This window comes from Dendrobates tinctorius, unplaced genomic scaffold (assembly GCF_039654945.1).
Source record: "Dendrobates tinctorius isolate UK_male_01 unplaced genomic scaffold, ASM3965494v1 ptg000130l, whole genome shotgun sequence".
Classification (NCBI taxonomy): Eukaryota; Metazoa; Chordata; class Amphibia; order Anura; family Dendrobatidae; genus Dendrobates; species Dendrobates tinctorius.
Window position 1 is genome coordinate 244,719 of NW_027361798.1, and position 26,655 is coordinate 271,373.

General features: G+C 45.2%; 1 protein-coding gene across 1 annotated transcript in view; it reads right to left on the reverse strand.

The window, feature by feature from the left end:
• Nucleotides 1-1,635: 1,635 nt before the first annotated feature.
• The window catches only part of CYC1 (cytochrome c1), a 48,614-nt gene continuing 23,594 nt past the window's right edge, over nt 1,636-26,655 (reverse strand). Inside the window, exons 5-7 of the mRNA XM_073543225.1 lie at nt 14,492-14,652; nt 9,495-9,595; nt 1,636-2,100 (exon numbers count right to left, since the gene is read on the reverse strand). Coding sequence (XP_073399326.1) covers nt 1,996-2,100; nt 9,495-9,595; nt 14,492-14,652 — 367 coding nt within the window. The 3' untranslated portion in view covers nt 1,636-1,995. The remainder of the gene's footprint in view (nt 2,101-9,494; nt 9,596-14,491; nt 14,653-26,655) is intronic.

Below are 26,655 nucleotides of genomic sequence, written 5' to 3' on the forward strand. Positions count from 1 at the left end.
TGTCTCCCAACGAGACTATGGACCCCTCTTTTTTGCGGTGACGATCCGCCCGTGCGCTGCCCGAGTGGCTCACACTACTGCTGCGGCGTGCTTTTGCTTTTTCGTCTGAGCACGACCGCCTCTCCTTCGCTTCCTGGCGCGGTTGTATATGCTTGGCGAAGGGCTATCCATTATGCCCTGGACCAGCTGGTCTCGCACATGTGTGTGGACTCTTCCTGTCTCTCCCAGGCCCCGCGGTGCTGTGCGCCCCCTCCACTTCCGGGTCGCACGCAACCGCTTCCGGTTCGGCGGCCATCATGCGCGCTCCGAGTGCGCGCCGCCCCCGGTGCGGCCAGACGACCTGCTGTGCGGGCCGGGTGAGCGCTTGGGCCCTGCCTATTTCGGGGCCCCCAGACACCCCTTACCCCCGATGGACCTGGACCACGGATCAGCTACACCTGCCGCACTCCGCTGATGTCATCCATGGTGGGCCTGGACTCCCATGCTGCAGAGCACCTTCTGACTGCAGGTACGCTGCGGGGTCCGGTGTCTGGGCTTCGACAGGGAGGGTCACTGTCCGTGGCGTCCGAGGAGCTCTTCTGCCCGGGCACCGATGTGTCTCCTGGGCTGCATGGCCACTTGCATGTCAACAGGGAGGGAACACTACCAGTGGCCTCCCTGGACCTCTTTGCTGACATCTTGGAGGGTCCATCCGCCAAGGTACCCGCTTCGCCTGGGCCTCTGCCCAGCTGTGGCCATGCCTTCGCTCAGGAGGGGACATAGGCATATATGGCCCCCGAGGCGACTACCAGTACCTGGCGTCGGGTGTAGCAGACCCATGCCTGCCACTAATCACCCGACCCAGGCCCAGGCATCCTCTTCGGAATCTTCAAAGAGGCTTTCATCTTGAGGGTTCCCCGTCGAGGACAGGAAACCAACTGATGCGGAGAGAGGAGCCGCCCCCTTTTATCTTGAAGGTTTCCTGTCCTCGTAGGGCGGATCCCCTCTCTCGTGGTGCCGTCATGTACCATGGGAAAAACATATGCTATCACCTTTGTGAGACCTGCCGCCTAAGGACAGATGCTAACTACAGGCCAAACAAATGCATATTTCCACTGCAATGATGATAAAATAAAAAGGTACAATGTTTCTATAAGCAGCATGAAAGGTGTTAGAAGTCATTACAGCCTCCTCCAAATCTGGAAAATTAGAGCAAATCAGCAAATTTAAGCATCAGATTTGTTTGAAGCACCACAAAATTAGTTAAGTTCGGGCGTTCTCATCTCTGAACCAATTTGGCCACAGAACAGTTATCTCCATGCCAAATAATCAGCAGACCAGAGTGCTGCCATTACAGCACTTTATATCTAATGTGTATCGTAAATTTTGGGCCGGAGCGCTCCATAGATCGGCATCACAGTGATCGCCGTGATCAACCGATCAATCATCTGACTTCCAGAAAGAAACGAAAGCTGCAGCTTCTAGTTAAACACTGCTACCCATGGTTTAGGTTTACAGTTCCGTGCCATAAAAACGGCAAAGTCCGGGTGCCGCCGACGCTTAGTATACGCTGTGTGATTGTCCCAATCCGCACAGAATTTCAGCGAATAACCAGAGCAGATTGCAGCCCTCATGTAAATAATCATTCACCCTCCATCAGATTTAAAACTTTTTTTTTTTTTATTTAATTTATCAGCCTCCCCATGGAAGGGATGGTAATAGACAACAAGAACTGTGTGTGTTTCGATTTTTCCCCGCAGTCCCTTTTCCTCTCAGATGGATGATACTGATGAACAGAACGATAAGCGGAAAAAAAATAAAAATATTAAAAAAAAAGGACAAATCTGTGATGACGGGAGCCAAGAAATAATATTACAATGGAGTTTTCTGTCCAAGTGCAGCTTCCACTGTCAGGAGACAGGAAAGGGATGAAAGCGTAATCCAGATCTCACCGCCGAGGCCGCCAACGAAGATGAGGAGGAGGAGGAGGGTCCGCCAGACCTACAGTCATCCTGTTTACTTTGGTGGTTTATAGACCAACTTCCTGGACTTCAGAACGGTCCACCGATGTCTCTTCATGTAGTAGAGAACAGAGATAATGATGGACGACATCAAGACGATCTGGAGGTGAAAATGAGAAAATGAGAAGACCAACTGGAGCAAAGCACTGAAGCTTCATCTTGTGGAATGGAAGGTTACTGGGGTCTGGAAAAGCAGATTTCATGTGGTGCAGTAGTCAAGTTTTAACTAATCGTCCTCAGAGTCCTATTCAGGGACCCGTTGGGCGTCCCAATCTATCTCATGAACGGGGGCCCAGGTGTTCACTGCTGTCAGCAAGAGGTGGCTGCACGTACGCTCGTCTCGCCATAGAATCGTACAGGAGCCGCATGAGCATGCCATGGAAACTCCCATACACACGGAGAGGCGACAACCTCAGTGCGGATAAGAGCGACGCGCCCCATTAAAGCGAATCTGTCACCCTTTTTTGGCTTTGCAGCTGCTGGCATAGACATCGGGGGCTTATCTACAGCATTCTGTAATGCATTCTGTAATGCTGTAGATAAGCTCCTGATGTAACCTGAAAGAGAAGAAAAACACGTTATATTATACTCACCGAGGGGGGCGGGCCGGTCCGATGGGTGTCGCCATCCCGTCCGGCGCCTCCCCTCTTCATGCGATGACGTCCTCTTCTCCCTTCCTGTCGTGGCTCCGGCGCACTGCTCTGCCCTGTAGAGGGCAGAGTCCTGCAGTGCGCAGGCGTCGGGAGAGGTCTGGTGCCTGCGCACTGCAGAATTCTGCTCTGCCCTTCACAGGGCAGAGCAATGCGCCTGCGCCATTACAGGACGGGAGAAGAGGACGTCATCGCATGAAGGGAGGCGCCGGACCGGACCGCAACACCCATCGGACCGGACCGCAACACCCATCGGACCGGACCGCCCCCCCGGGTGGGTATAATATAACGTGTTTTTCTTCTCTGTCAGGTTACATCGGAGGCTTATCTACAGCATTACAGAATGCATTACAGAATGCTGTAGATAAGCCCCCGATGTCTATGCCGGCAGCTAATAGGGGATAAAAAGGGTAACAGATCCCCTTTAATGTGATTGGTGCCCACACATCTACTTATCAGGCAGCACGGTGGCTCAGTGGTTAGCAATGTAGTATGCATTGGTCAGCACGGTGGCTCAATGGTTAGCAATGTAGTGTGCATTGGTCAGCACGGTGGCTCAGTGGTTAGCACTGAAGTATGCATTGGGCAGCACGGTGGCACAGTGGTTAGCACTGTAATATGTACTGGGCAACATCAGGCTCAGTGGTTAGCACTGTTGCTTTGCAGCGCTGGGGTCCCGAGTTCAAATGCCACCATCTGCAAGGAGTCTGTTTTCTGCGAGTTTATGTGAGTTTCTTCAAACAGTCCACTGACCTACTGATTGGGGCTCACAATGGTCATTCCCTATGGGGACAGACGGGGTGTCTGAGGCGCTGTGGAATTAATGGCGCTATACGAGTAAAATAATATTTATGGCAGTCTGGGGTGCAGAGGTGAGCAGCGCTCTGATGCAGTGAACTCTCCGGTCCTCCTCGGCAGCCGGATGAGAGAAGTCTTGATTTCTGGATCTGTATTTTTGCTACACTCTTGCCACGACAAAAGACAAATCCTGACCGTCCTGATCACAGCTGGGGGATCGTTACAATTACATCCTCGGGGCGTGGCCTAGCACCTGATGTGAGCGGTCGGCTTCTGGAGCTCCTCCGCTGTGACCCGGCATTTATCCTGACGATAGGACCCCTCTGGAGGCTGGTGATTTTCTGGGCGACTGAGGGAAGACTTGGGAGGTCGGCCCCGACGTGTGAGGCGGTGCGGAGCTGCAGAGATGGGCCGGAGAAGGCAGCAGGACGCCAAGACAGGAGCGGGGATCCGGACCCAAGATGGCGCCGACAGCGTGGAGGCGGCGGAGAGAGCGGACGCGGAAAATGCCTCATATGCAAAGAGGCTAGAAGTGACGGCCAAGCTGGAAAAGTATGCCTGGGTGGAGGGAGCATGGCAGGAGATGGCTGAAGAGAAGGAGGAACAGGCTGGAGAGCAGAGGAATGAGCAAGGAGAAGGCTCTGAGGATGATACGGTACAGGGGGGGCCAGAGGGGGAAGAAGATGGAGGGGTAAAGGATGGTGTGGAGCAAGAGAATGTGGAGGAGCTTATTACAGGGGAACCCACTTTACGGGACATTTATGAGTTGATCAGGTCATGCAAGATTGCAATAACAACGCTAACTCACAGAGTGGATGGGACTATAACAGAAGTTAATACAATAAAGGCAGACATGGGCAAAATGGATAAGAGAGTGGGAGAGGTGGAGGAGAGAGTGAGTGTACTGGAAGACCATATCTCTAAAATACAAAAGTCCCACACTCAGTGTCTGCAAAAATGTGCTGCTCTGATTAATAAGACTGATGATCTGTAGAATCGTTCACGGAGGAATTATGTAAGATTAGTGGGTATCCCTGAGAAGACTGAAGGAAATGACCCTACAAAATTTATTGAAATCTGGCTCCAGGACAAGATAGGCGTTGATAACCTGTCTAAGATGTTTGTGGTGGAAAGGGCTCACCGAGTTCCTATGAAACCCCTTCCGATGGGATCCCCCCCTCGTACGGTCCTTGCCAGGATCCTGAACTATAGAGATAGAGATGCCATATTGAGGTGTGCTCGTACGGCTGAAAACATGTGTATTAATGGCCAGAAGATCTCTATTTACCCAGACTACTCGGCTGAGGTACAAAAACAGAGGATGAGCTATGGAGGGGTTAAAAGGAGATTGAGAGATTTGAAGTTGATGTATTCTACTCTCTACCCAGCGAAAATAAGAGTTGTAGCTCTAGGGACGGTTCACTTTTTTCCAACACCAGAAGAAGCCAATAAGTGGCTGGACTTAAATCAGCAGAAGCTCTCGGCTAATAAAGAGGGAAGTGAAGGGACGAGGCTGGAAATGAAGAAGATGCTGCCGTGTTGCTGCCTTTGGACTCTGGTTTAATAGTTTATTGTGGTTTCCGGAGGACTTATTGTCATAATGTTGTTTTATATGCGGAGGGGTGGGGGAGTTGTTTTAGTAACAGCGGATCGCAGGTACTATGGAAGGGGTAGCTAGACGCTGGACTACCTATTCTCTGATAAGAGAGGTGAACGACAACAGCGGATTAGTTATGGGTTACGATGTTAAGAAATATTGGGGGGGGGGGGGGGAGGGAGGGGTGGGTTGGGGGCTGTTACGGGGAAGTGAGACTTACAGTTTGCTGGGAACAGTGTCCTATTTTAAGGGGTCAGGAATTGGTACTTGTGAGGTTTCATGGGGGGAGACACAATTAAAGTCGTTAGCTGGAATATAAGAGGACTGTCGGAGGGGAATCGGAGAACGGCAATAATGGAGTATGTGAGAAGACGGGGCCCGGAGGTCATTTGTCTCCAAGAGACACATTTGCTTGCAGAAAAAGTAGATGTGTTAAAAAGAAGGTGGATAGGGAGGTCTTATTCTACGTATTCCTCGTATGCTAGGGGGGTATCGGTGTTGATTGGGGCGTCTACGCCCTTTGAAGAAATTGAGAGCCATATAGATAGAGATGGGCAATATGTTCTGTTATTCTGTAAACTTTATGGGCAGCCACTATGTCTTGCGGCTGTCTACTTCCCGCCCCCATATTCGGGGAAAAAGGTACAAGAAATATTTGAATTATATAAACGGGGTATGGGGCTACCCATGTTAATCATTGGGGATGTCAATAATGTGATGGATGAAGGGTGGGATAGACATAAGAAAGATTCAGGCAAAGGTATTAAAAAAACTGTCGAAGTTTGGGAATTATATGACGGAGATGGGGATGGTGGACCTCTGGAGGGTGAGGAATGAGAGCGTAGTTTGCTACTCCTGCTATTCAGCAACTTATGGCTCCCTCTCCAGGATTGACCTGGCACTGGGAAATGTATTAATGACGCGCTTGATCTGTGGAATTGAGTATCTGCCGAGGGTGATTTCAGACCATAGGCCTATAGAGCTCTTGATTAGACGGACAGGTGGGAGGCAGGGGCGGGGGGTGGGATGGAAATTTCACCCCTTGTGGCTTGAACATATTGATATAGATATCATTAAGAAGGAAATCACAGAGTACTGGCAGTTTAATGAGGAAAGTGTGGAGGGGCGGGTGGTGTGGGACGCAATGAAAGCTTTTCTGAGGGGTCTTCTTTTTAGGGAGATTTCTAGATGTAAATCCAGGACTAGGTTGGAAGATAAGGAGATCATAGAGGACTTGGAAAGAGCAGAAAGGGATATGGTGTTGGACCCATCAGAAACAACTAAGTGTAGTCTAAAAGAAGCTCAGGAAGCGGTTAATAAGTTATATATAAAAAAGGCGGAGAGAAGAAGGGCTTTTCAGAAATTACAGTTTTTTGAGGATGGGGAAAGAGTGGGGCACTTACTTTCGGTGGTAGCTGCTGCACAGAGAGAATCAGGGTATGTGTACAAATTAAGAACGGGGGAAGGGACTGTATTGACGGAAGTAGAGGATATTTTGGGGGAGTTTAAAAGTTTTTATGAGCAGCTGTACTCATCTGGGTTGGGAGATATAGTGGGGAATATTGAAAGCTTCCTGGGTGAGGCGAATCTGACTAGGATTGGGGACGACGATAGGGGGAGGTTGGATGAACCTATAACGGAGGAGGAGATTAGATCTGCTATTATGTCAATGGCTCCTGGGGCTGATGGACTCCCGGTTGAGATATATAAGAATTTAATGGACATTTCAGTGGCCAAATTAAAAAAAGTTTTTGAGGAGGCGTTAAGGGGGGGGGCAGAGCTGCCGGCGTCCATGAGAGAGGCGATAATAGTAGTGATTTTAAAGGAAGGAAGGGACCCGGAATTGGAGGAGTCGTATAGGCCAGTTTCGTTATTGTCGGCGGACGTTAAGATTTTAGCTAAAGTATTGGCCGGCCGGCTGGCAAGTGTGGTCCAGGGTCTGGTCCATCCTGATCAGTCTGGCTTTATGCCAAATAAGTCTACAGTGATAAATCTACGTAGATTATTGAACTTGCAGGTGCCGTCGGATAATGAAGGGAGTAGAATTGTAGTCTCCTTGGATGCGCGTAAAGCGTTTGATAGTGTTGAATGGTGCTATCTTTGGGAGGTGTTGAGATCTTTTGGTTTCGGACCAACTTTTGTCTCATGGGTGAGGCTACTGTATTCTCCGACTGCTAGGGTGAGAGTTAATGGGGGGGGGTCTCTGGGAGTTTTGGTTTATATAGGGGGACTAGGCAGGGGTGTCCGCTGTTGCCGCTGCTTTTCGCGTTGGCAGTGGAGCCCCGGCACAGACCATCAGGAATTCGACTTTGGTTAGGGGGTTCCGATATGGCATGATAGAGGAGAAAATAGCCTTATACGCAGATGACATGCTATTATTCTTAGAAAATTCTGGAGGCATTGGAGGGGGTGATGAACATTCTTAGGGCATTTGGGGATGTATCGGGTCTGGAGATTAATTGGGCAAAGTCAAATATCTTGCTGGTAGATGAGGGGGGCGGGGATATTCCGATGGCACTGGAGGGTAGCAGGTTGCCGGTGGTTCAGCGGTTCAAATATCTGGGAGTTCAGGTGTCTCTTCCTCTTTCGAGTTATGTCGATTTAAATCTGTTCCCATTGTTGGACAAATTTAGGAAGAAAGTAGGGGTGTGGTGCAGGCTGTGCCTCTCTGTGGTGGGTAGGATAAACTTAGCTAAAATGATTCTTATGCCCCAATTGTTATATATATATATATATATATATATATATATATATATATATATATATATATATATATATATATATATATATTGCATAACTCCCCCGTTTGGTTGCCCCGAAAGTGGTTTCATACCATCAATTCTATATTTTGTGACCTTGTTTGGGGGAAAAAACAGCCAAGAATTAGGCTGGAACTCCTGCAGAGGCCTAAAGATGGGGGGGGACTGGCTGTTCCGAATCCTTGGATTTATTTTTTGGCAGCACAGGGTCAACAGTTGAGAGGATGGAGAGAAGAGAATGGATTGGGTTCGGTCCAAAGGATTATGGGTTGGTTGGTGGGAAGGGACCCATTAGTTCAAGGTCTGTTGGCAGGGAGTTTTGGGAAGTTTGGTGCGACCTATCCTACTTTGATGCTAGTCCACAGAGTTTGGGAGGCAATTAAAAGGACAAGAGAAGTGGGAGCATTAACAAATCTCTCCCCAATTTGAAACAATGAAATACTACCTGAATTTATTAAAATGGGGGAATTCAAAAATTGGATATCACTAGGTATACTATATGTGGATCAGATTCAGGATGCACGGGGGCTGTTGTCCTTTGAGACTCTGCAGGGGAGGTATGGGTCGCGGGAGACCAGTAGGTTTCAATATGGACAGCTGAGACATGCCTATCTGGCGCAGAGTAAAATGATGGATATGAAAATTAGTAGGGATATTCTAGCGGACTATGTCTGTGCGGCGGGGGGAACGAAAGGGGCAGTTTCAGATATTTACAGGGATTTGTTACATACCTTTCTTAATAGATTTCCCATTAAAGCAAAAGAGAAATGGGAGGAGGAGTTGGGAAGGATAGAGGAGGATATATGGGAAGATGTCATGGCGTATATTCCTCAGTTGTCACTAAGCGAGCCGGGTAGACTTTCACAATATTATGTACTTCACAGAGTATATAGAACTCCAGATAGGCTTTATAGGGCAGGGTTGAGACAGACTTCTGAATGTCCTAGGTGTCTGTCTGAGGGAGCGGGGATTTTGCACATGCTATGGCAGTGTACGAGACTGAATGCATACTGGGTGGAGGTGGGAGAAGCAATTGGGAAATCGCATAGATGTACAATCACATGGGATCCTGTGGTATGCATTTTGGGGTATGTAGAGGAGATTTGAGTTCCAAATCATCATAAACTGGCCATAGCTAGATTATTGTATGTTGCACGTAAATTGATTGCCAGACACTGGTTGAGTGGGGAGCCGCCGACTCTGCGGGAATTTTATAGACAGTCTGATGTAGTGATTAAAATGGAAAAGGATATTTATAGGAAAAGGAAAAGTGTGAAATCTTTTGAATCACTTTGGAAACCATGGGTGGAGAGAAACTGATTCCGGAGGGATGCTGTTTTAACGTGTAAGCAATGGATGCTAATGTCTCATTATCGTTTATAGAGGATTTAAGGGAGGGAGGGAGGGAGGGAACTGGGGGATTGGTTTTAAAATGTTTGTAAACAGGTCTATGCGCCTTTTTTTGTTCCTTTTTTTTGGACACAACTGTGTGCAATGTCAATTTGAACCCTGTTAATAAAAATTATCTGATTTAAAAAAAAAACAATTACATCCTCCGTACGCTCATATTTAGTCTTCTAATGTTCTTTAGTGATAAGTTACCCTCATTAATAAGACTCTCAGGTGAACGGTGAGATGGATCGCCTCTGTGTGTTACAAATCCCACATCCTCCCCACACAGAAAACTCACTTTAAGGCCCATGCGCTTGCGGTCATCGTGTTCTGGCTCTGAGGCCCATCGCAGGAACGTGCAGACATCTTTAGCCACTTGAGACATGGTTGCCGGGGTCCCTGGATAGAAGAACATCACAAGTCACCAATAAAGCCCCCAAATCAATAATGTATGTGCACAGTGACTGCACCAGCAGAATAGTGAGCGCAGCTCTGGGGTATAATACAGGATGTAACTCAGGATCAGTAATGTATGTACACAGTGACTGCACCAGCAGAATAGTGAGTGCAGCTCTGGAGTATAATACAGGAGGTAACTCAGGATCAGTAATGTAATGTATGTGCACAGTGACTGCACCAGCAGAATAGTGAGCGCAGCTCTGGGGTATAATACAGGATGTAACTCAGGATCAGTAATGTAATGTATGTACACAGTGACTGCACCAGCAGAATAGTGAGTGCAGCTCTGGGGTATAATACAGGACGTAACTCAGGATCAGTGATGTAATGTATGTGCACAGTGACTGCACCAGCAGAATAGTGAGTGCAGCTCTGAAGTGTAATACAGGAGGTAACTCAGGATCAGTAATGTAATGTATGTACACAGACTGCACCAGCAGAATAGTGAGTGCAGCTCTGGGGTATAATACAGGATGTAACTCAGGATCAGTAATGTAATGTATGTACACAGTGACTGCACCAGCAGAATAGTGAGTGCAGCTCTGGGGTATAATACAGGATGTAACTCAGGATCAGTAATGTATGTACACAGTGACTGCACCAGCAGAATAGTGAGTGCAGCTCTGGGGTATAATACAGGATGTAACTCAGGATCAGTAATGTAATGTATGTACACAGTGACTGCACCAGCAGAATAGTGAGTGCAGCTCTGGGGTATAATACAGGATGTTACTCAGGATCAGTAATGTATGTACACAGTGACTGCACCAGCAGAATAGTGAGTGCAGCTCTGGGGTATAATACAGGATGTAACTCAGGATCAGTAATGTATGTACACAGTGACTGCACCAGCAGAATAGCGAGTGCAGCCCTGGAGTATAATACAGGGTGTAACTCAGGATCAGTAATGTAATGTTTGTACACAGTGACTGCACCAGCAAAATAGCGAGTGCAGCTCTGGGGTATAATACAGGATGTAACTCAGGATCAGTAATGTAATGTTTGTACACAGTGACTGCACCAGCAAAATAGCAAGTGCAGCTCTGGGGTATAATACAGGATGTAACTCAGGATCAGTAATGTAATGTATGTACACAGTGACTGCACCAGCAGAATAGTGAGTGCAGCTCTGGGGTATAATACAGGATGTAACTCAGGATCAGTAATGTATGTACATAGTGACTGCACCAGCAGAATAGTGAGTGCAGCTCTGGGGTAAAATACAGGAGGTAACTCAGGATCAGTAATGTAATGTATGTACACAGTGACTGCACCAGCAAAATAGCAAGTGCAGCTCTGGGGTATAATACAGGATGTAACTCAGGATCAGTAATGTAATGTATGTACACAGTGACTGCACCAGCAGAATAGTGAGTGCAGCTCTGGGGTATAATACAGGATGTAACTCAGGATCAGTAATGTATGTACATAGTGACTGCACCAGCAGAATAGTGAGTGCAGCTCTGGGGTAAAATACAGGAGGTAACTCAGGATCAGTAATGTAATGTATGTACACAGTGACTGCACCAGCAGAATAGTGAGTGCAGCTCTGGGGTATAATACAGGATGTAACTCAGGATCAGTAATGTAATGTATGTACACAGTGACTGCACCAGCAGAATAGTGAGTGCAGCTCTGGGGTAAAATACAGGAGGTAACTCACGATCAGTAATGTAATATATGTACACAGTGACTGCACCAGCAGAATAGTGAGTGCAGCTCTGGAGTATAATACAGGATGTAACTCAGGATCAGTAATGTAATGTATGTACACAGTGACTGCACCAGCAGAATAGTGAGTGCAGCTCTGGGGTATAATACAGGATGTAACTCAGGATCAGTAATGTAATGTATGTACACAGTGACTGCACCAGCAGAATAGTGAGTGCAGCCCTGGAGGATAATACAGGAGGTAACTCAGGATCAGTAATGTAATGTATGTACACAGTGACTGCACCAGCAGAATAGTGAGTGCAGCTCTGGGGTATAATACAGGATGTTACTCAGGATCAGTAATGTATGTACACAGTGACTGCACCAGCAGAATAGTGAGTGCAGCTCTGGGGTATAATACAGGATGTTACTCAGGATCAGTAATGTATGTACACAGTGACTGCACCAGCAGAATAGTGAGTGCAGCTCTGGGGTATAATACAGGATGTAACTCAGGATCAGTAATGTAATGTATGTACACAGTGACTGCACCAGCAGAATAGTGAGTGCAGCTCTGGAGTATAATACAGGAGGTAACTCAGGATCAGTAATGTAATGTATGTACACAGTGACTGCACCAGCAGAATAGTGAGTGCAGCTCTGGAGTGTAATACAGGATGTAACGCAGGATCAGTAATGTAATGTACGTACACAGTGACTGCACCAGCAGAATAGTGAGTGCAGCTCTGGGGTATAATACAGGAGGTAACTCAGGATCAGTAATATATGTACACAGTGACTGCACCAGCAGAATAGTGAGTGCAGCTCTGGGGTATAATACAGGAGGTAACTCAGGATCAGTAATGTAATGTATGTTCACAGTGACTGCACCAGCAGAATAGTGAGTGCAGCTCTGGGGTATAATACAGGATGTAACTCAGGATCAGTAATGTAATGTATGTACACAGTGACTGCACCAGCAGAATAGTGAGTGGACCTCTGGGGTAAAATACAGGAGGTAACTCAGGATCAGTAATGTAATGTATGTACACAGTGACTGCACCAGCAGAATAGTGAGTGCAGCTCTGGGGTATAATACAGGAGGTAACTCAGGATCAGTAATGTATGTACACAGTGACTTCACCAGCAGAATAGTGAGTGCAGCTCTGGGGTATAATACAGGATGTAACTCAGGATCAGTAATGTAATGTATGTACACAGTGACTGCACCAGCAGAATAGTGAGTGCAGCTCTGGAGTATAATACAGGAGGTAACTCAGGATCAGTAATGTAATGTATGTACACAGTGACTGCACCAGCAGAATAGTGAGTGCAGCTCTGGAGTGTAATACAGGATGTAACGCAGGATCAGTAATGTAATGTATGTACACAGTGACTGCACCAGCAGAATAGTGAGTGCAGCTCTGGGGTATAATACAGGAGGTAACTAAGGATCAGTAATGTATGTACACAGTGACTGCACCAGCAGAATAGTGAGTGCAGCTCTGGGGTATAATACAGGAGGTAACTCAGGATCAGTAATATATGTACACAGTGACTGCACCAGCAGAATAGTGAGTGCAGCTCTGGGGTATAATACAGGAGGTAACTCAGGATCAGTAATGTAATGTATGTTCACAGTGACTGCACCAGCAGAATAGTGAGTGCAGCTCTGGGGTATAATACAGGATGTAACTCAGGATCAGTAATGTAATGTATGTACACAGTGACTGCACCAGCAGAATAGTGAGTGCAGCTCTGGGGTATAATACAGGATGTAACTCAGGATCAGTAATGTAATGTATGTACACAGTGACTGCACCAGCAGAATAGTGAGTGGACCTCTGGGGTAAAATACAGGAGGTAACTCAGGATCAGTAATGTAATGTATGTACACAGTGACTGCACCAGCAGAATAGTGAGTGCAGCTCTCGGGTATAATACAAGATGTAACTCAGGATCAGTAATGTAATATATGTACACAGTGACTGCACCAGCAGAATAGTGAGAGCAGCTCTGGGGTATAATACAGGATGTAACTCAGGATCAGTAATGTAATGTATGTACACAGTGACTGCACCAGCAGAATAGTGAGTGCAGCTCTGGGTATAATACAGGATGTAACTCAGGATCAGTAATGTAATGTATGTACACAGTGACTGCACCAGCAGAATAGTGAGTGCAGCTCTGGGGTATAATACAGGATGTTACTCAGGATCAGTAATGTAATGTATGTACACAGTGACTGCACCAGCAGAATAGTGAGTGCAGCTCTGGGGTATAATACAGGAGGTAACTCAGGATCAGTAATGTAATGTATGTACACAGTGACTGCACCAGCAGAATAGTGAGTGCAGCTCTGGGGTATAATACAGGAGGTAACTCAGGATCAGTAATGTAATGTATGTACACAGTGACTGCACCAGCAGAATAGTGAGTGCAGCTCTGGAGTATAATACAGGAGGTAACTCAGGATCAGTAATGTAATGTATGTATACAGTGACTGCACCAGCAGAATAGTGAGTGCAGCTCTGGAGTATAATACAGGAGGTAACTCAGGATCAGTAATGTAATGTATGTACACAGTGACTGCACCAGCAGAATAGTGAGTGCAGCTCTGGAGTATAATACAGGAGGTAACTCAGGATCAGTAATGTAATGTATGTACACAGTGACTGCACCAGCAGAATAGTGAGTGCAGCTCTGGAGTGTAATACAGGATGTAACGCAGGATCAGTAATGTAATGTATGTATACAGTGACTGCACCAGCAGAATAGTGAGTGCAGCTCTGGGGTATAATACAGGAGGTAACTCAGGATCAGTAATGTAATGTATGTACACAGCCACTGCACCAGCAGAATAGTGTACCACCTCTCCCGGCACAGATCCTCGCAGTCACCACCGCTCCCTTTATCCTATAACCATTTTCTTTACCCATGGGCATATAGTGTCCCCGACTCTGGCCTCTGAAGCTTTAGTACAAGGCTGTGGTGTGGCTCAGTATCCAAGTCCAGATATGTCGCATCAGCCACACGGCCAACATCCAGATTTGCACTCACCTCCTCAGACACCCAACGCGTTGGCGAAACACGATTTATCTTTCATCAATCCACGCTGGTTGTCCCTGTTACAGTGTAAATCCAAGCGTGGAGTTCCCACACTCCACAAGTTATCACACCTACCATCATCGTACTCCAGAACCTCGTTGTAGATGGGAGGCGCCATAGCGATGGCCTGGCCCAGGAAATAAGGGTTGAAGTACAGTCCTTCCCTCAGTTCGACACCAGCTGGAGGGTCACAGTAGCCGGTGAGCAAAGAAAATATGTAATCCTCTCCTCCGTGCCTGAAAACAACCAAAGATTAGATCAGGATCCATATGCCACAGGTGATGATGATGTGACAAATGCCCATTAAGTATTACACCCTAGACTGTACACCAATGCACCACGGTTTAGGGGGTGAACAATTATAGATCAAGATTCAGCACAGATCTGTACAATGGAGCAATGCCAGGTAAGCTAGGGTTAAATCCTAGCTCTGCAGGTTCTGACTAGACCACCTGGCTGGCCTGCATATAACCAGGCTAGGTGGTCATCTGGGAAGCTGACCAGACTGGATTTGTCTTGGAGCTCAAGAGAGACAAGCTAGAATCCCTCTCTAAGAGTCTTCACAGGCTGCATTAGTGGTTGCTACGGATGATAGCGTTTTTTGTGTGACTGAGCTGGGGCTAGCTCAGTCGTGTACAAGTAGTCATGGTCGGTTCTGTTTCGTTAGCACCTGGACAAGGTCTGGATTTATGTTTAGGAGTTTCTTTTGGTGCTGTGCAACATACAGTATAGAAAGCAATAAAAGCTGCATGTGTATGGAAAAAAACTGAATGGCCTGTGTGAACGCTACCTAAGGCCTAACACCACCTACCAGAGCGAGTGAATCCCTAAAATTTGTGAAGAATGTGGGCACGAAGTCCCAGAGAGGACAAGAGATTGCAGTGTAAAAATGTCATGTCCAGGGTAAAGGCAACTACAGCATTGCTAAGACAGTCTGAAAGCATGGAGGAGCATGTAAAGCAATTAGTGCAGCAGGAGATACAGCAGCACAAGCAGACCCAACAGGAAACAAAATCCTGATGCAGCAGTATCAACAGCAGCAAGAGTTGCTTAAGGTCACAGGATGAATCAGAGCCCGGTTCAAAGGGTACATATCATAAGATTATGTGCAGGAGCTGTCGCACCACAGGACATATATCAGCCAACCGTCCCTTGACCTCTTAAGGCCCCGTCTCACATAGCGAGACCGCTAATGCGTCACCGATTTTGTGATAACAGCGATCTTGCTACGTGATACATAGCGGCAATCCCCTGCTGGATATCGCTGATCGTGCTCGAATGTCCTGGGCCATTTTTCCATCGTCGGCGTCCCGCTGGCCAGCATGCATCGCTATATGGGTCGCCGGGTCGTTGCTGCGGCGTTGAAGAGATCTGCCTGTTTGACACCTTACTAGCGATCATTTAGCGACGCACCAGCGATCCCTACAGGTCATATAGTTGTCGGGATCGCTTGTGCGTCGCTATGTGAAATGGGACCCTTAGACATTGCACTGTGGCCTAGGCCAGGGTAACAATTACGAGTGTGATACAAGAAACTCGCATCAATACCTGGCACTCTCGGACCGGAGTGTCCGGCTGCATGCACTTCTATGCAGCTGCACACTCCGGTCCCGAGTATTGAGGAGAGTTTCTCGCATCACACTCGCAAGTGTGACCGCGGCCTTAGGCCGCCACTGCCCTGCCTGTACGACTATTCCTCATTCTGGCGAGGGCCATGTAACGGTCTACGGGGTGCAAGTAACTAGTCCTCTGGATATCTTTATGGAAAAAACACACATTTCACATCACCGCATTCAGAACCACCCGACCTATAAAACTTTCCCACTAGTTAACCTTTTTAATGAACACAGCCCAAAAAATAAACAAGGCAAAAAAAACAATGCTTTTTCACCATGCCGCATAACAAAAAGTGGAATAAACCGTGATAAAAATTAATGTAAATAAAAATGGTACAGCTGAAAATAACATCTAGTCCAGCAAAGAACAAGCCGCCATAAAGCTCCGTCAGCGGCAAAATAAAAGAAAAAAATTTATTATATATATATATTTTCTCATAGAACAAAGCGAATCAAAAATATAGTTACACAAAAACAATATAAATGTGGTATCGCTGTAATCTTACTGACCCGAGGAATAAAGCTGCCTCATCGCTTTTATTACAAACGGAACGGCATAAATAAAATAAATTCCTGAATTGCTGGCTTTTGTTCATTTTGACTCCCAAAAATCAGAGGAGAAAGATAAAAAAAAAAACACAACATGATGTGTCCAAAAATGAGACCAATAGAAACCAACTCGTCCAGCAAAAAATAAGACCTCACATGACTCTGTGGGCCAAAGTATGGAAAAATTATAGCTCTCAAAATGTGGTGACGCAAAAACTATTTTTTTGAAATAAAAAGAGTCTTTTAGTGTGTGACAGCCGCCAAACATAAAACCCGCTATAAATCTGGTATCACTGTAATCGCACCGATCTGAAGAATAAAGTTGCCCAATCATTTATACTGCAAGAGGAACGGCGTAAAATGTTAATAAAACCAATTCTTCATATGCGGTTGATTTTTTCATTTTGCCTCCCAAACATTGCAGTAAGGCTCGTCGCACAGTTATCCTGTGCACTGCGCTGAGCACTTAGACCGGCGTTTCCATGTGAACCCCTGAAATACGCGATTCACACGGAACCTCCGGTAGAAGATTCCCTAAAAAGAGGAAGATGGAGGCACTGTGGACGCCGTCTGACCAGTGATCTGGGAAGTGCCGTCGGCCATAGTTTTGTGCACTTCTGAAAAGGACAACGCTGAACACGGGTAACTGCTGCCTCATAGTGAATGGGTCCCTTGGGGCTTCATCTGAATCACATCACTCAGATTTAGATGGAAACCCCAAAGTCAGTGCTCAGCGTAGAGTGCAAGATAAATGTGATCCCAAACGTTATGTAATTTAAAAGCTTCAACTCAATCTGTAAAAAAAAAAAAGCAAATCCCCACTCAGCTCCGACATCGGTAAATGGAAATATAGGGGGCTTCCATGTTACTGGTAGAAAAGAGGCTCTGGTAAAAGCAAAATGGCTCCTCATACCCCAAAAGAAATTCAGAAAATTTTGCACTCCCAAATCCAAATGCCCCCCCCTTCTGAACCCCACAGTGTACCTAAACCACATTTAGTGCCACATGTTTGACATTTCTGCTGCAACGACACCCCGTGTAATTTATGGGTGCGCGTCTTCAGAAGCTCTAGCTGGCCCCCACAACGTCAATATACTCAGCAACATCCACTGTGGCCTGTTTCTAGAAAACACCCTAGGAGTCAAAATCGTCACTACACCTGCAGATAAATTCCCAAAGGGGTATAATTTTCCAAAATGGGGTCATTAGGGGCTCTTTATATGGAGTCTGCAAACTATTCTAGGAAAATCTGCGCTCCAGGAGGCAAATAGCTCTCCGTCCCTCCCGAGTCTCTCCGTGCGGCTAATCAGTACTGTACCGCCACCTATGGGATATTGCCACGCTCAGCAGAAATTGTGGGACAAATTTTGGTGCCATTTTAACCCATTTCCTAGTGTGAAAATGTAAAATCTGGGGCTAAAACTAAATTTTGGTGGCAAAAATATATTTTTTTCTTCATTGCCCAAGGGTATAAAATTCTGTGACAAACCTGTGGTATCAATAAGATCACTGTATCCCTAGATTTCGTTCATTGGGAGGAGTAGTATGTAAAATGTTGTCAATTATGGGGGTGGTGGTTTTGGCACCTCAGGGGCTCTGCCAAAGTTACATGGCACACTCAAATCAGTCCAGCAAGATCTGAACTAAAATATGGCCCTACTACCCTTCTGAGCTTTGCACTGTGCTTCAAAAGTAGCCTTCCCCCACATACGGGGTCTCAGCGCACTCAGGAGAAATTGGACAATACATTTTGGGTTCCATTTTCTCCTATTACCCTTGTGAAAATAAAAAATTGGGGCTAAAATAACTGAGAATTTTTTTTTCCACGGCTCTACGCTATAGGCGCACACGATACAGAAGTAGCAGCGCTTTGGACGCACTGCATGTTCGCTACATTTAACCCCTTCACTACCAAGGGAGGTTTGCACGTTAACTCCTGGGCCAATTTTTACACTTCTGACCACTGTCCCTTTAAGAGGTAATAACTCTGGAATGCTTCCATCGATTCCGGTGACTCTGACATTGTTTTCTCGGGACATATTGTCCTTCATGTTAGTGGTAAAATTTCATTCATATAACTTGCGTTTATTTGTGAAAAAAATGGAAATTTGGCGAAAATTTTTAAAATTTCGCAATTTTCCAACTTTGAATTTTTATGCACTTAAATTAGAGAGATATGGCACACAAAAAAACTTAAAAAGTAACATTTCCCACATGTTTACTTTACATCAGCACAGTGTTGTAACCAGGGCTGTGGAGTCGGATTCGTGGAGTCGGTGCTCATTTTGGTGGAGTCGGAATAAAATGGACCGACTCCTAAAATATATAATAAATTGGGTACAGTAGTTCAATGCAGAATGTGCCGAATATTTTTTCATAGGAATTTGGGAAAGTTATGAAATGTCCTATAAATGACTGATCTATGGCTACATTCACACACAGCGTTTTTCCTGCGTTTTTTGAGGATACGTTTTTCAGTTGCAAAAGCCGATCAGCTTTTTAAAAAACCGCATCACCTGAAAGGTTTTTGAGCTCATAGATGTTTTCAATAGCAAAAGCAGATTAGAAATCTGCTCTATATATCCATTTATCCATATCATATCTGTACCAAAAAGAATGAAAATCGGGTAGTACAACGACTAACACTCCTTTTTTTTAGCACCAGTCAGGGACACCTCATAGCTGCCCAAAAGGACGCCCAGGACAGGCATTGCTCGTCTTCAGTAACATCAACATCAATTGCTAGTTGGAATAAATAGACTGTATTCATCACCACATCTTCTTAAGGTGCAGGCTTTATTTTTAAGTTTAGGGTTGTGCAGTATGAGGTTCTGCAGCAGCTGAGGTGTGCAGTATGAAATTCTGCAGAACAGTATGAGGTTCTGCCCCCCCAGGTTTGATCCTGGCTGCGCCCATAGTGTGAATGTAGCCTGAGGATCTAGGCTTTATCTTAGCCGAGATATGTGTGTGTGTGTGTGTGTGTGTGTGTGTGTGTGTGTATATATATATATATATATATATATATATATATATATATACACACACACATACATACACACATATACACACAGTACAGACCAAAAGTATGGACACACCTTGTCAATCAAAGCGTTTTCTTTATTTTCATGGCTATGAAAATTGTAGATTCACTCTGAAGGCATCAAAACAATTAATTAACACGTGTGGAATTATATAAATAACATAAGTGTGAAACAACTGAAAATACTGTATGTCTTATATTCTAGGTTCTTCAAAGTAGCCACCTTTTGCTTGATTTCTGCTTTGCACACTCTTGGCATTCTTGTGATGTGCTTCAAGAGGTAGTCACTGGAAATGGTCTTCGCTTCACAGGTGTGCCCTGTCAGGTTTAATAAGTGGGATTTCTTGCCTTATAAATGGGGTTGGGACCATCAGTTGTGTTGTGAAGAAGTCTGGTGGATACACAGGCGATAGTCCTACTGAATAGACTGTTAGAATTTGTATTATGGCAAGAAAAAAGCAGCTGAGTAAAGAAAAACGAGTGGCCATCATTACTTTAAGAAATGAAGGTCAGTCAGTCCGAAAAATTGGGAAAACTTTGAAAGTGTCCAAGTGCAGTGGCAAAAACCATCAAGCGCTACAAAGAAACTGACTCACATGAGGACCGCCCCAGGAAAGGAAGACCAAGAGTCACCTCTGCTGTGGAGGATAAGTTCATCCGAGTCACCAGCCTCAGAAATCGCAGGTTAACAGCAGCTCAGATTAGAGACCAGGTCAATGCCACACAGAGTTCTAGCAGCAGACACATCTCTACAACAACTGTTAAGAGGAGACTTTGTGCAGCAGGCCTTCATGGTAAAATAGCTGCTAGGAAACCACGGCTAAGGACAGGCAACAAGCAGAAGAGACTTGTTTGGGGTAAAGAACACAAGGAATGGACATTAGACCAGTGGAAATCTGTGCTTTGGTCTGAGTCGTCCAAATTTGAGATCTTTGGTTCCAACCACCATGTCTTTGTGCGACGAAGAAAAGGTGAACGGATGGACTCTACATGCCTGGTCCCCACCGTGAAGCATGGAGGAGGTGTGATGGTGTGGGGGTGCTTTGCTGGTTACACGGTTGGGGATTTATTCAAAATTGAAGGCATACTGAACCAGCATGGCTACCACAGCATCTTGCAGCGGCATGTTATTCCATCCGGTTTGTGTTTAGTTGGACTATCATTTATTTTTCAACAGGACATTGACCCCAAACACATCTCCAGGCTATGTAAGGGCTATTTGACCAAGAAGGAGAGTGATGGGGTGCTACGCCAGATGACCTGGCCTCCACAGTCACCAGATCTGAACCCAATTGAGATGGTTTGGGGTGAGCTGGACCGCAGAGTGAAGGCAAAAGGGCGAACAAGTGCTAAGCATCTCTGGGAACTCCTTCAAGACTGTTGGAAGACCATTTCCGGTGACTACCTCTTGAAGCTCATCAAGAGAATGCCAAGAGTGTGAGTGTGCAAAGCAGTAATCAAAGCAAAAGGTGGTTACTCTGAAGAACCTACAACATAAGACATATTTTCAGTTGTTTCACACTTTTTTGTTAATTATATAATTCCACATGTGGTAATTCATAGTTTTGATGCCTTCAGAGTGAATCTACAATTTTCATAGTCATGAAAATAAAGAAAACTCTTTGAATGAGAAGGTGTGTCCAAACTTTGGTCTGTACCGTATACATGTATACAGTGTATTACATATTTACAATTTATTACAGATTTTTGTGTTCTAAAGTTGAATTCCAATAAATAGATATTATGTTCTATCTAAATATCTTGATTATTGGATCATAGAAATGATTTAATGTCTGATGCTCACATTGTACAGTCATGGCCAAAAGTTTTGAGAATGACAAATATTAATTTTTACAAAGTCTACTGCTTCATTTTTTCTAATGGCAATTTGCATATACTCCAGAATGTTATAAAGAGTGATCAGCTTAACAGCAATTACTTGCAAAGTCAATATTTGCCTAGAAAATTAACTTTATCCCCCAAAACACATTTCAACATCATTGCAGCCCTGCCTTAAAAGGACCAGCTAACATCGTTTCAGTGATTGCTCCATTAACACAGGTGTGGGTGTTGATGAGGACAGGGCTGGAGATCAATCTGTCATGACTAAGTAAGAATGACACCACTGGACACTTTAAAAGGAGGCTGGTGCGTGGCATCATTGTTTCTCTTCTGTTAACCATGGTTATCTCTAAAGAAACATGTGCAGTCATCATTCCACTGCACAAAAATGGCCTAACAGGGAAGAGTATCGCAGCTAGAAAGATTGCACCTCAGTTAACAATCACATCATCAAGAACTTCAAGGAGAGAGGTTCCCTTGTTGCCAAAAAGGCTCCAGGGCGCCCAAGAAAGACCAGCAAGCGCCAGGACCGTCTCTTAAGCGTTTCAGCTGCAGGATCGGGCTACCAGCAGTGCAGAGCTTGCTCAGGAATGGCAGCAGGCAGGTGTGAGTGCATCTGCATGCACTGTGAGGCGGAGACTCTTGGAGCAAGGCCTGGTCTCAAGGAGGGAAGCAAAGAAGCCACTTCTCTCCAGAAAAAACATCATGGACAGACTGATGTTCTGCAAGAGGTACAGGGAGTGGACTGCTGAGGACTGGGGTAAAGTCATTTTCTCTGATGAATCCCCTTTTCGATTGTATGTCTCATGCCAACTGTCAAGCATCCTGAAACCATTCATGTGTGGGGTGGCTTCTCAGCCAAGGGAATGGGCTCTCTCTCAGTCTTGCCTAAAAACACAGCCATGAATAAAGAATGGTACCAGAATGTCCTCCAAGAGCAACTTCTCTCAACCGTCCAAGAGCAGTTTGGCGATCAACAATGCTTTTTTCAACATGATGGAGCACCTTGCCATAAAGCAAAGGTGATAACTAAATGGCTCAGGGAACAAAACAGATTTTGGGACCATGGCCTGGAAACTCCCCAGATCTTAATCCCATTGAGAACTTGTGGTCAATCATCAAGAGACGGGTGGACAAACAAAAACCTTCACATTCAGACAAAATAAAAGCATTGATTTTGCAAGAATGGACTGCTATCAGTCAGGATTTGATCCAGAAGTTGATTGAGAGCATGCCAGGGAGAATTGCTGAGGTCCTGAAGAAGGGTCAACACTGCAAATATTGACTTGCTGCATTAACTCATAACTGTCAATATAACCTTTTGTTACTCATAATATGATTGCAATTATATTTCTGTAAGTGATAAAAACATCTGACAAACACACAAAAACCAGAGGGCAGCAGATCATGTGAAAATATAATATTTGTGTCATTCTCAAAACTTTTGGCCATGACTGTACTACAATAAATTTTTCACTTAAATATAAGCAATATATGTGGGAGTCGGAGTTGGTGTAAGGGAAATTGAGGAGTCGGAGTCCCAGGTTTGGCTTACCGACTCCACAGCCCTGGTTGGAACCAAAATTTTTTTTTCTTAGGAAGTTATAAGGGTTAAAAGTTGACCAGCGATTTCTCATTTTTCTAGCACTATTTTATTTTTATGGACCACATCACATTTGAAGTCACTTTGATGGGGTCTATGATAGAAAATACCCAAAAGTGACACCATTCTAAAAACCTTCAGGTGCGTCACAGGAATTTTTTTGAATATTTAAAAAAAAAAAAAAAAAAAAAAAAAAAAAAAAATGAACATTTAACTTTTTTTCACAAAAAAAATTACTTCAGGTTCAATTTTTTTTTATTTTACCAAGGGTAACAGGAGAAATTGGACACAAAAGTTATTGTGCAGTTTGTCCTGAGTACGCGGATACCTGATATGTGGGGGGAAACCACTGTTTCGGCGCATGGCAGAGCTCAGAAGGGAAGGAGCGCCATTTGACTTTTTCAATGCAAAATTGGCTGGAATTCAGATCAGATGCCATGTCACGTTTGGAGAGCCCCTGATGTACCTAAACAGTGGAAACCCCCCCCACAAGTGACCCCATTTTGGAAACTAGAGCCCCCAAGGAACTTATCTAGATATGTCGTGAGAACTTTGAACCCCCAAGGGCTTCACAGAAGTTTATAACGTACAGCGGTACAATTAAAAAATCTTATTTTTGCAGAAAAATGATCTTTTCACCCCAAATTTTTATTTTCCCAAGGGTAACAAGACCCTAAAAGTTATTGTGCAATTTGTCCTGAGTACGCCGATACCCCATATGTGGGTGTAAACGACTATTTGGGTGCATGGCAGAGCTCGGAAGGGAAGCAGCGCCATTTGACGTTTTTGGCTGGAATTGAGATCGGACACCATGTTGCGATTGGAAAACCCCTGATGTACCTAAACAGTGGAAACCCCCCACAAATGACACCATTTTGGAAACTAGACCCCCCAAGGAACTTATCTAGATGTGTGGTGAGAACTTTGAACCCCCAAGGGCTTCACAGAAGTTTGTAACGCCCGGGCGTGAAAATAAAAAAATGTCATTTTTTCCATAAACATGATCTTTTAGTCACCAATTTTTCTATTTTCCCAAGGGTACCAGGAGAAATTGGACCCCATAAGTTGTTGTCCAATTTGTCCTAAGTACGCCGATACCCCATATGTGGGAGAAAACTACTGTATGGGCACACATCGGGGCTCGGAAGGGAAGTAGTGACGTTTTGGAATGCAGACTTTGATGGAATGGTCTGCGGGTGCCATGTTGCTTTGGAGAGCCCCTGATGTACCTAAACAGTGGAAACCCCCGACAATTGACCCCATTTTGGAAACTAGACCCCCTAAGGAACTTATCTAGATGTGTGATGAGCACTTTGAACCCCCAAGGGCTTCACAGAAGTTTATAATGCCCGGGCGTGAAAATAAAAAAAAAATCATTTTTTCCACAAAAATGATATTTTTTCCCCCAATTTTTTATTTTCCTAAGGGTAACAGGAGAAATTGGACCCCAAAAGTTGTTTTGCAATTTGTCCCGAGTAGGCTGATACCCCATATGTGGGGGTAAAACACTGTTTGTGCGCATGGCAGAGGTTGGAAGGGAAGGAGCTCCGTTTGACTTTTTCAACGCAGAATTGGCTGGAATTGATATCAGACGCCATGTTGTGTTTTGAGAGCCCCTGATGTGCCCAAACAGTGGAAACCCCCCAATTATAACTCCAACCCTAACCCCAAAACACCCCTAACCCTAATCTGAGCCCTAACCCTAATGGGAAAATGGAAATAAATACATTTTTTTAAATTTATTATTTTTCCCTAAGGGGGTGATAACGGGGGTTTGATTTACTATTTATGGCGGTTTTTATGTTTGGCGGCTGTCACACGCTAAAAGACACTTTTTATTGTAAAAATAGTTTTTGCATCACCACATTTTGAGGGCTATGATTTTTCCATATTTTGACCCACCGAGTCATGTAAGGTCTTATTTTTTGCGGGACTAGTTGACGTTTTTATTGGTGCCATTTTCGGGCACGTAACTTTTGATCGCTTTTTATTCCGATTTTTGGGACGCAGAATGAACAAAAACCAGCGTTTTAAGAATTTCTTTTGGGGGGTGCGTTTACACCGTTCCGCGTGTGGTAAAATTGATAAAGCGGTTTTATTCTTCGGGTCAGTACGGTTACAGTGATACCTCATTTATGTTTTTATGTTTTGGTGCTTTTATGCAATGAAAACAATTTTATATAAAAAATAATTATTTTTGCATTGCTTTATTCTGCGAGCTATAACTTTTTAATTTTTTCTCTGATGACGCTGTGTGGTGCCTCGTTTTTTTGCGGGACAAGATGTCGTTTTCAGCGGTACCATGGATATTATTATGCGTCTTTTTGATCGCGCGTTATTGCACTTTGTTCGGCGGTATGATAAATCATTTTTTGCTTCGTTTATTTAAATTTTTTTAAGGGGTTCGCTAAAGGGATTAACTAATGGGACAGTTTATAGGGCGGGTTGTTACGGACGCGGCGATACCAAATGTGTGTACTTTTATTTTTTTTTTTATTTCCAAAAAATGAATTAGGGAATATTTTTTTTTTTTATTTAGAGATTTTTAAAAAAATTATTTTTACACTTTTTTTTTAACTTTATTACATTGTCCCAGGTGGGACATCACTGTCCTGTGACAGATCGCTGATCTGTCACATCACAGGCACTGCTGCAGGCTTCCTCATGCCTGCGCTTTGCAGACACTGAGGAAGCCGGCTCCCTGCAGACCCCCGTCGCCATCTTGGATCCGGGGACCTGCAGGGATGGAGCCCCCCGCAGCAGCGCTGCACACTGCGCTGCGGTGGGGGGGCTCAGGGAAGCACGGAGGGAGCCCCCTCCCTGCCGATGCTTCCCTTTAACCTCCGGTACACTGCGATCGTGTTTGATCACGGTGTGCAAGGGGTTAACGTGTCGGGGGCGGTCCGTGACCGCCCCTGACACATTGTGCTGGGTGTCAGCTGTGATAATCAGCTGACACCCGGCTACGATCAGCGGCGCTCACCACGTGGGCGCCGCTGATCGCTATGACGTAATATTCAGTCCATAGGAATTAGGTCCAGGGTGACATGGATGGGATATTACGTCCATTGTAGGAAAGGGGTTAAAGTGCTGCTGTTTATTGAACGCAAGCGAATCCGCGTGTTCACTCAACCATATGGATTCACAGCGTTCAGTACATTCTATAGATCTAATTGAAATACTGCGTTCTGGAGAGACACCGCATGTTGGTCTGTGCAGCTCATCTGCGGGTCTCTATGGAAGCATAGTGGTCATGGGATTTCTCACTGTAACATCTGGCTGCTGCGGGTTTGGAGCTGCAAAAGTACGCAGCGTGAAACCCGCAGCCATTACTGATCGTGTGCACATACCCTTAAACTTCTGTTAAGCACATGGGGTCTCAAGGTGCTCACCACACATTAGACACGTTCCTTGAAAGGTCTAGTTCACAAAATGGGGTCACTTTTTTTTTTTTTTTGGGGGGGGGGGGGGGGGGTTCCTCTGTTTAGGCTCTCTGACTCTTCAAACAAGATACTTGCAGACCATTCTATCAAAATCCACGTTCCAAAACATCACTCCTTTGATTCTGAGCCCTGCAGTGCGCCCAAAC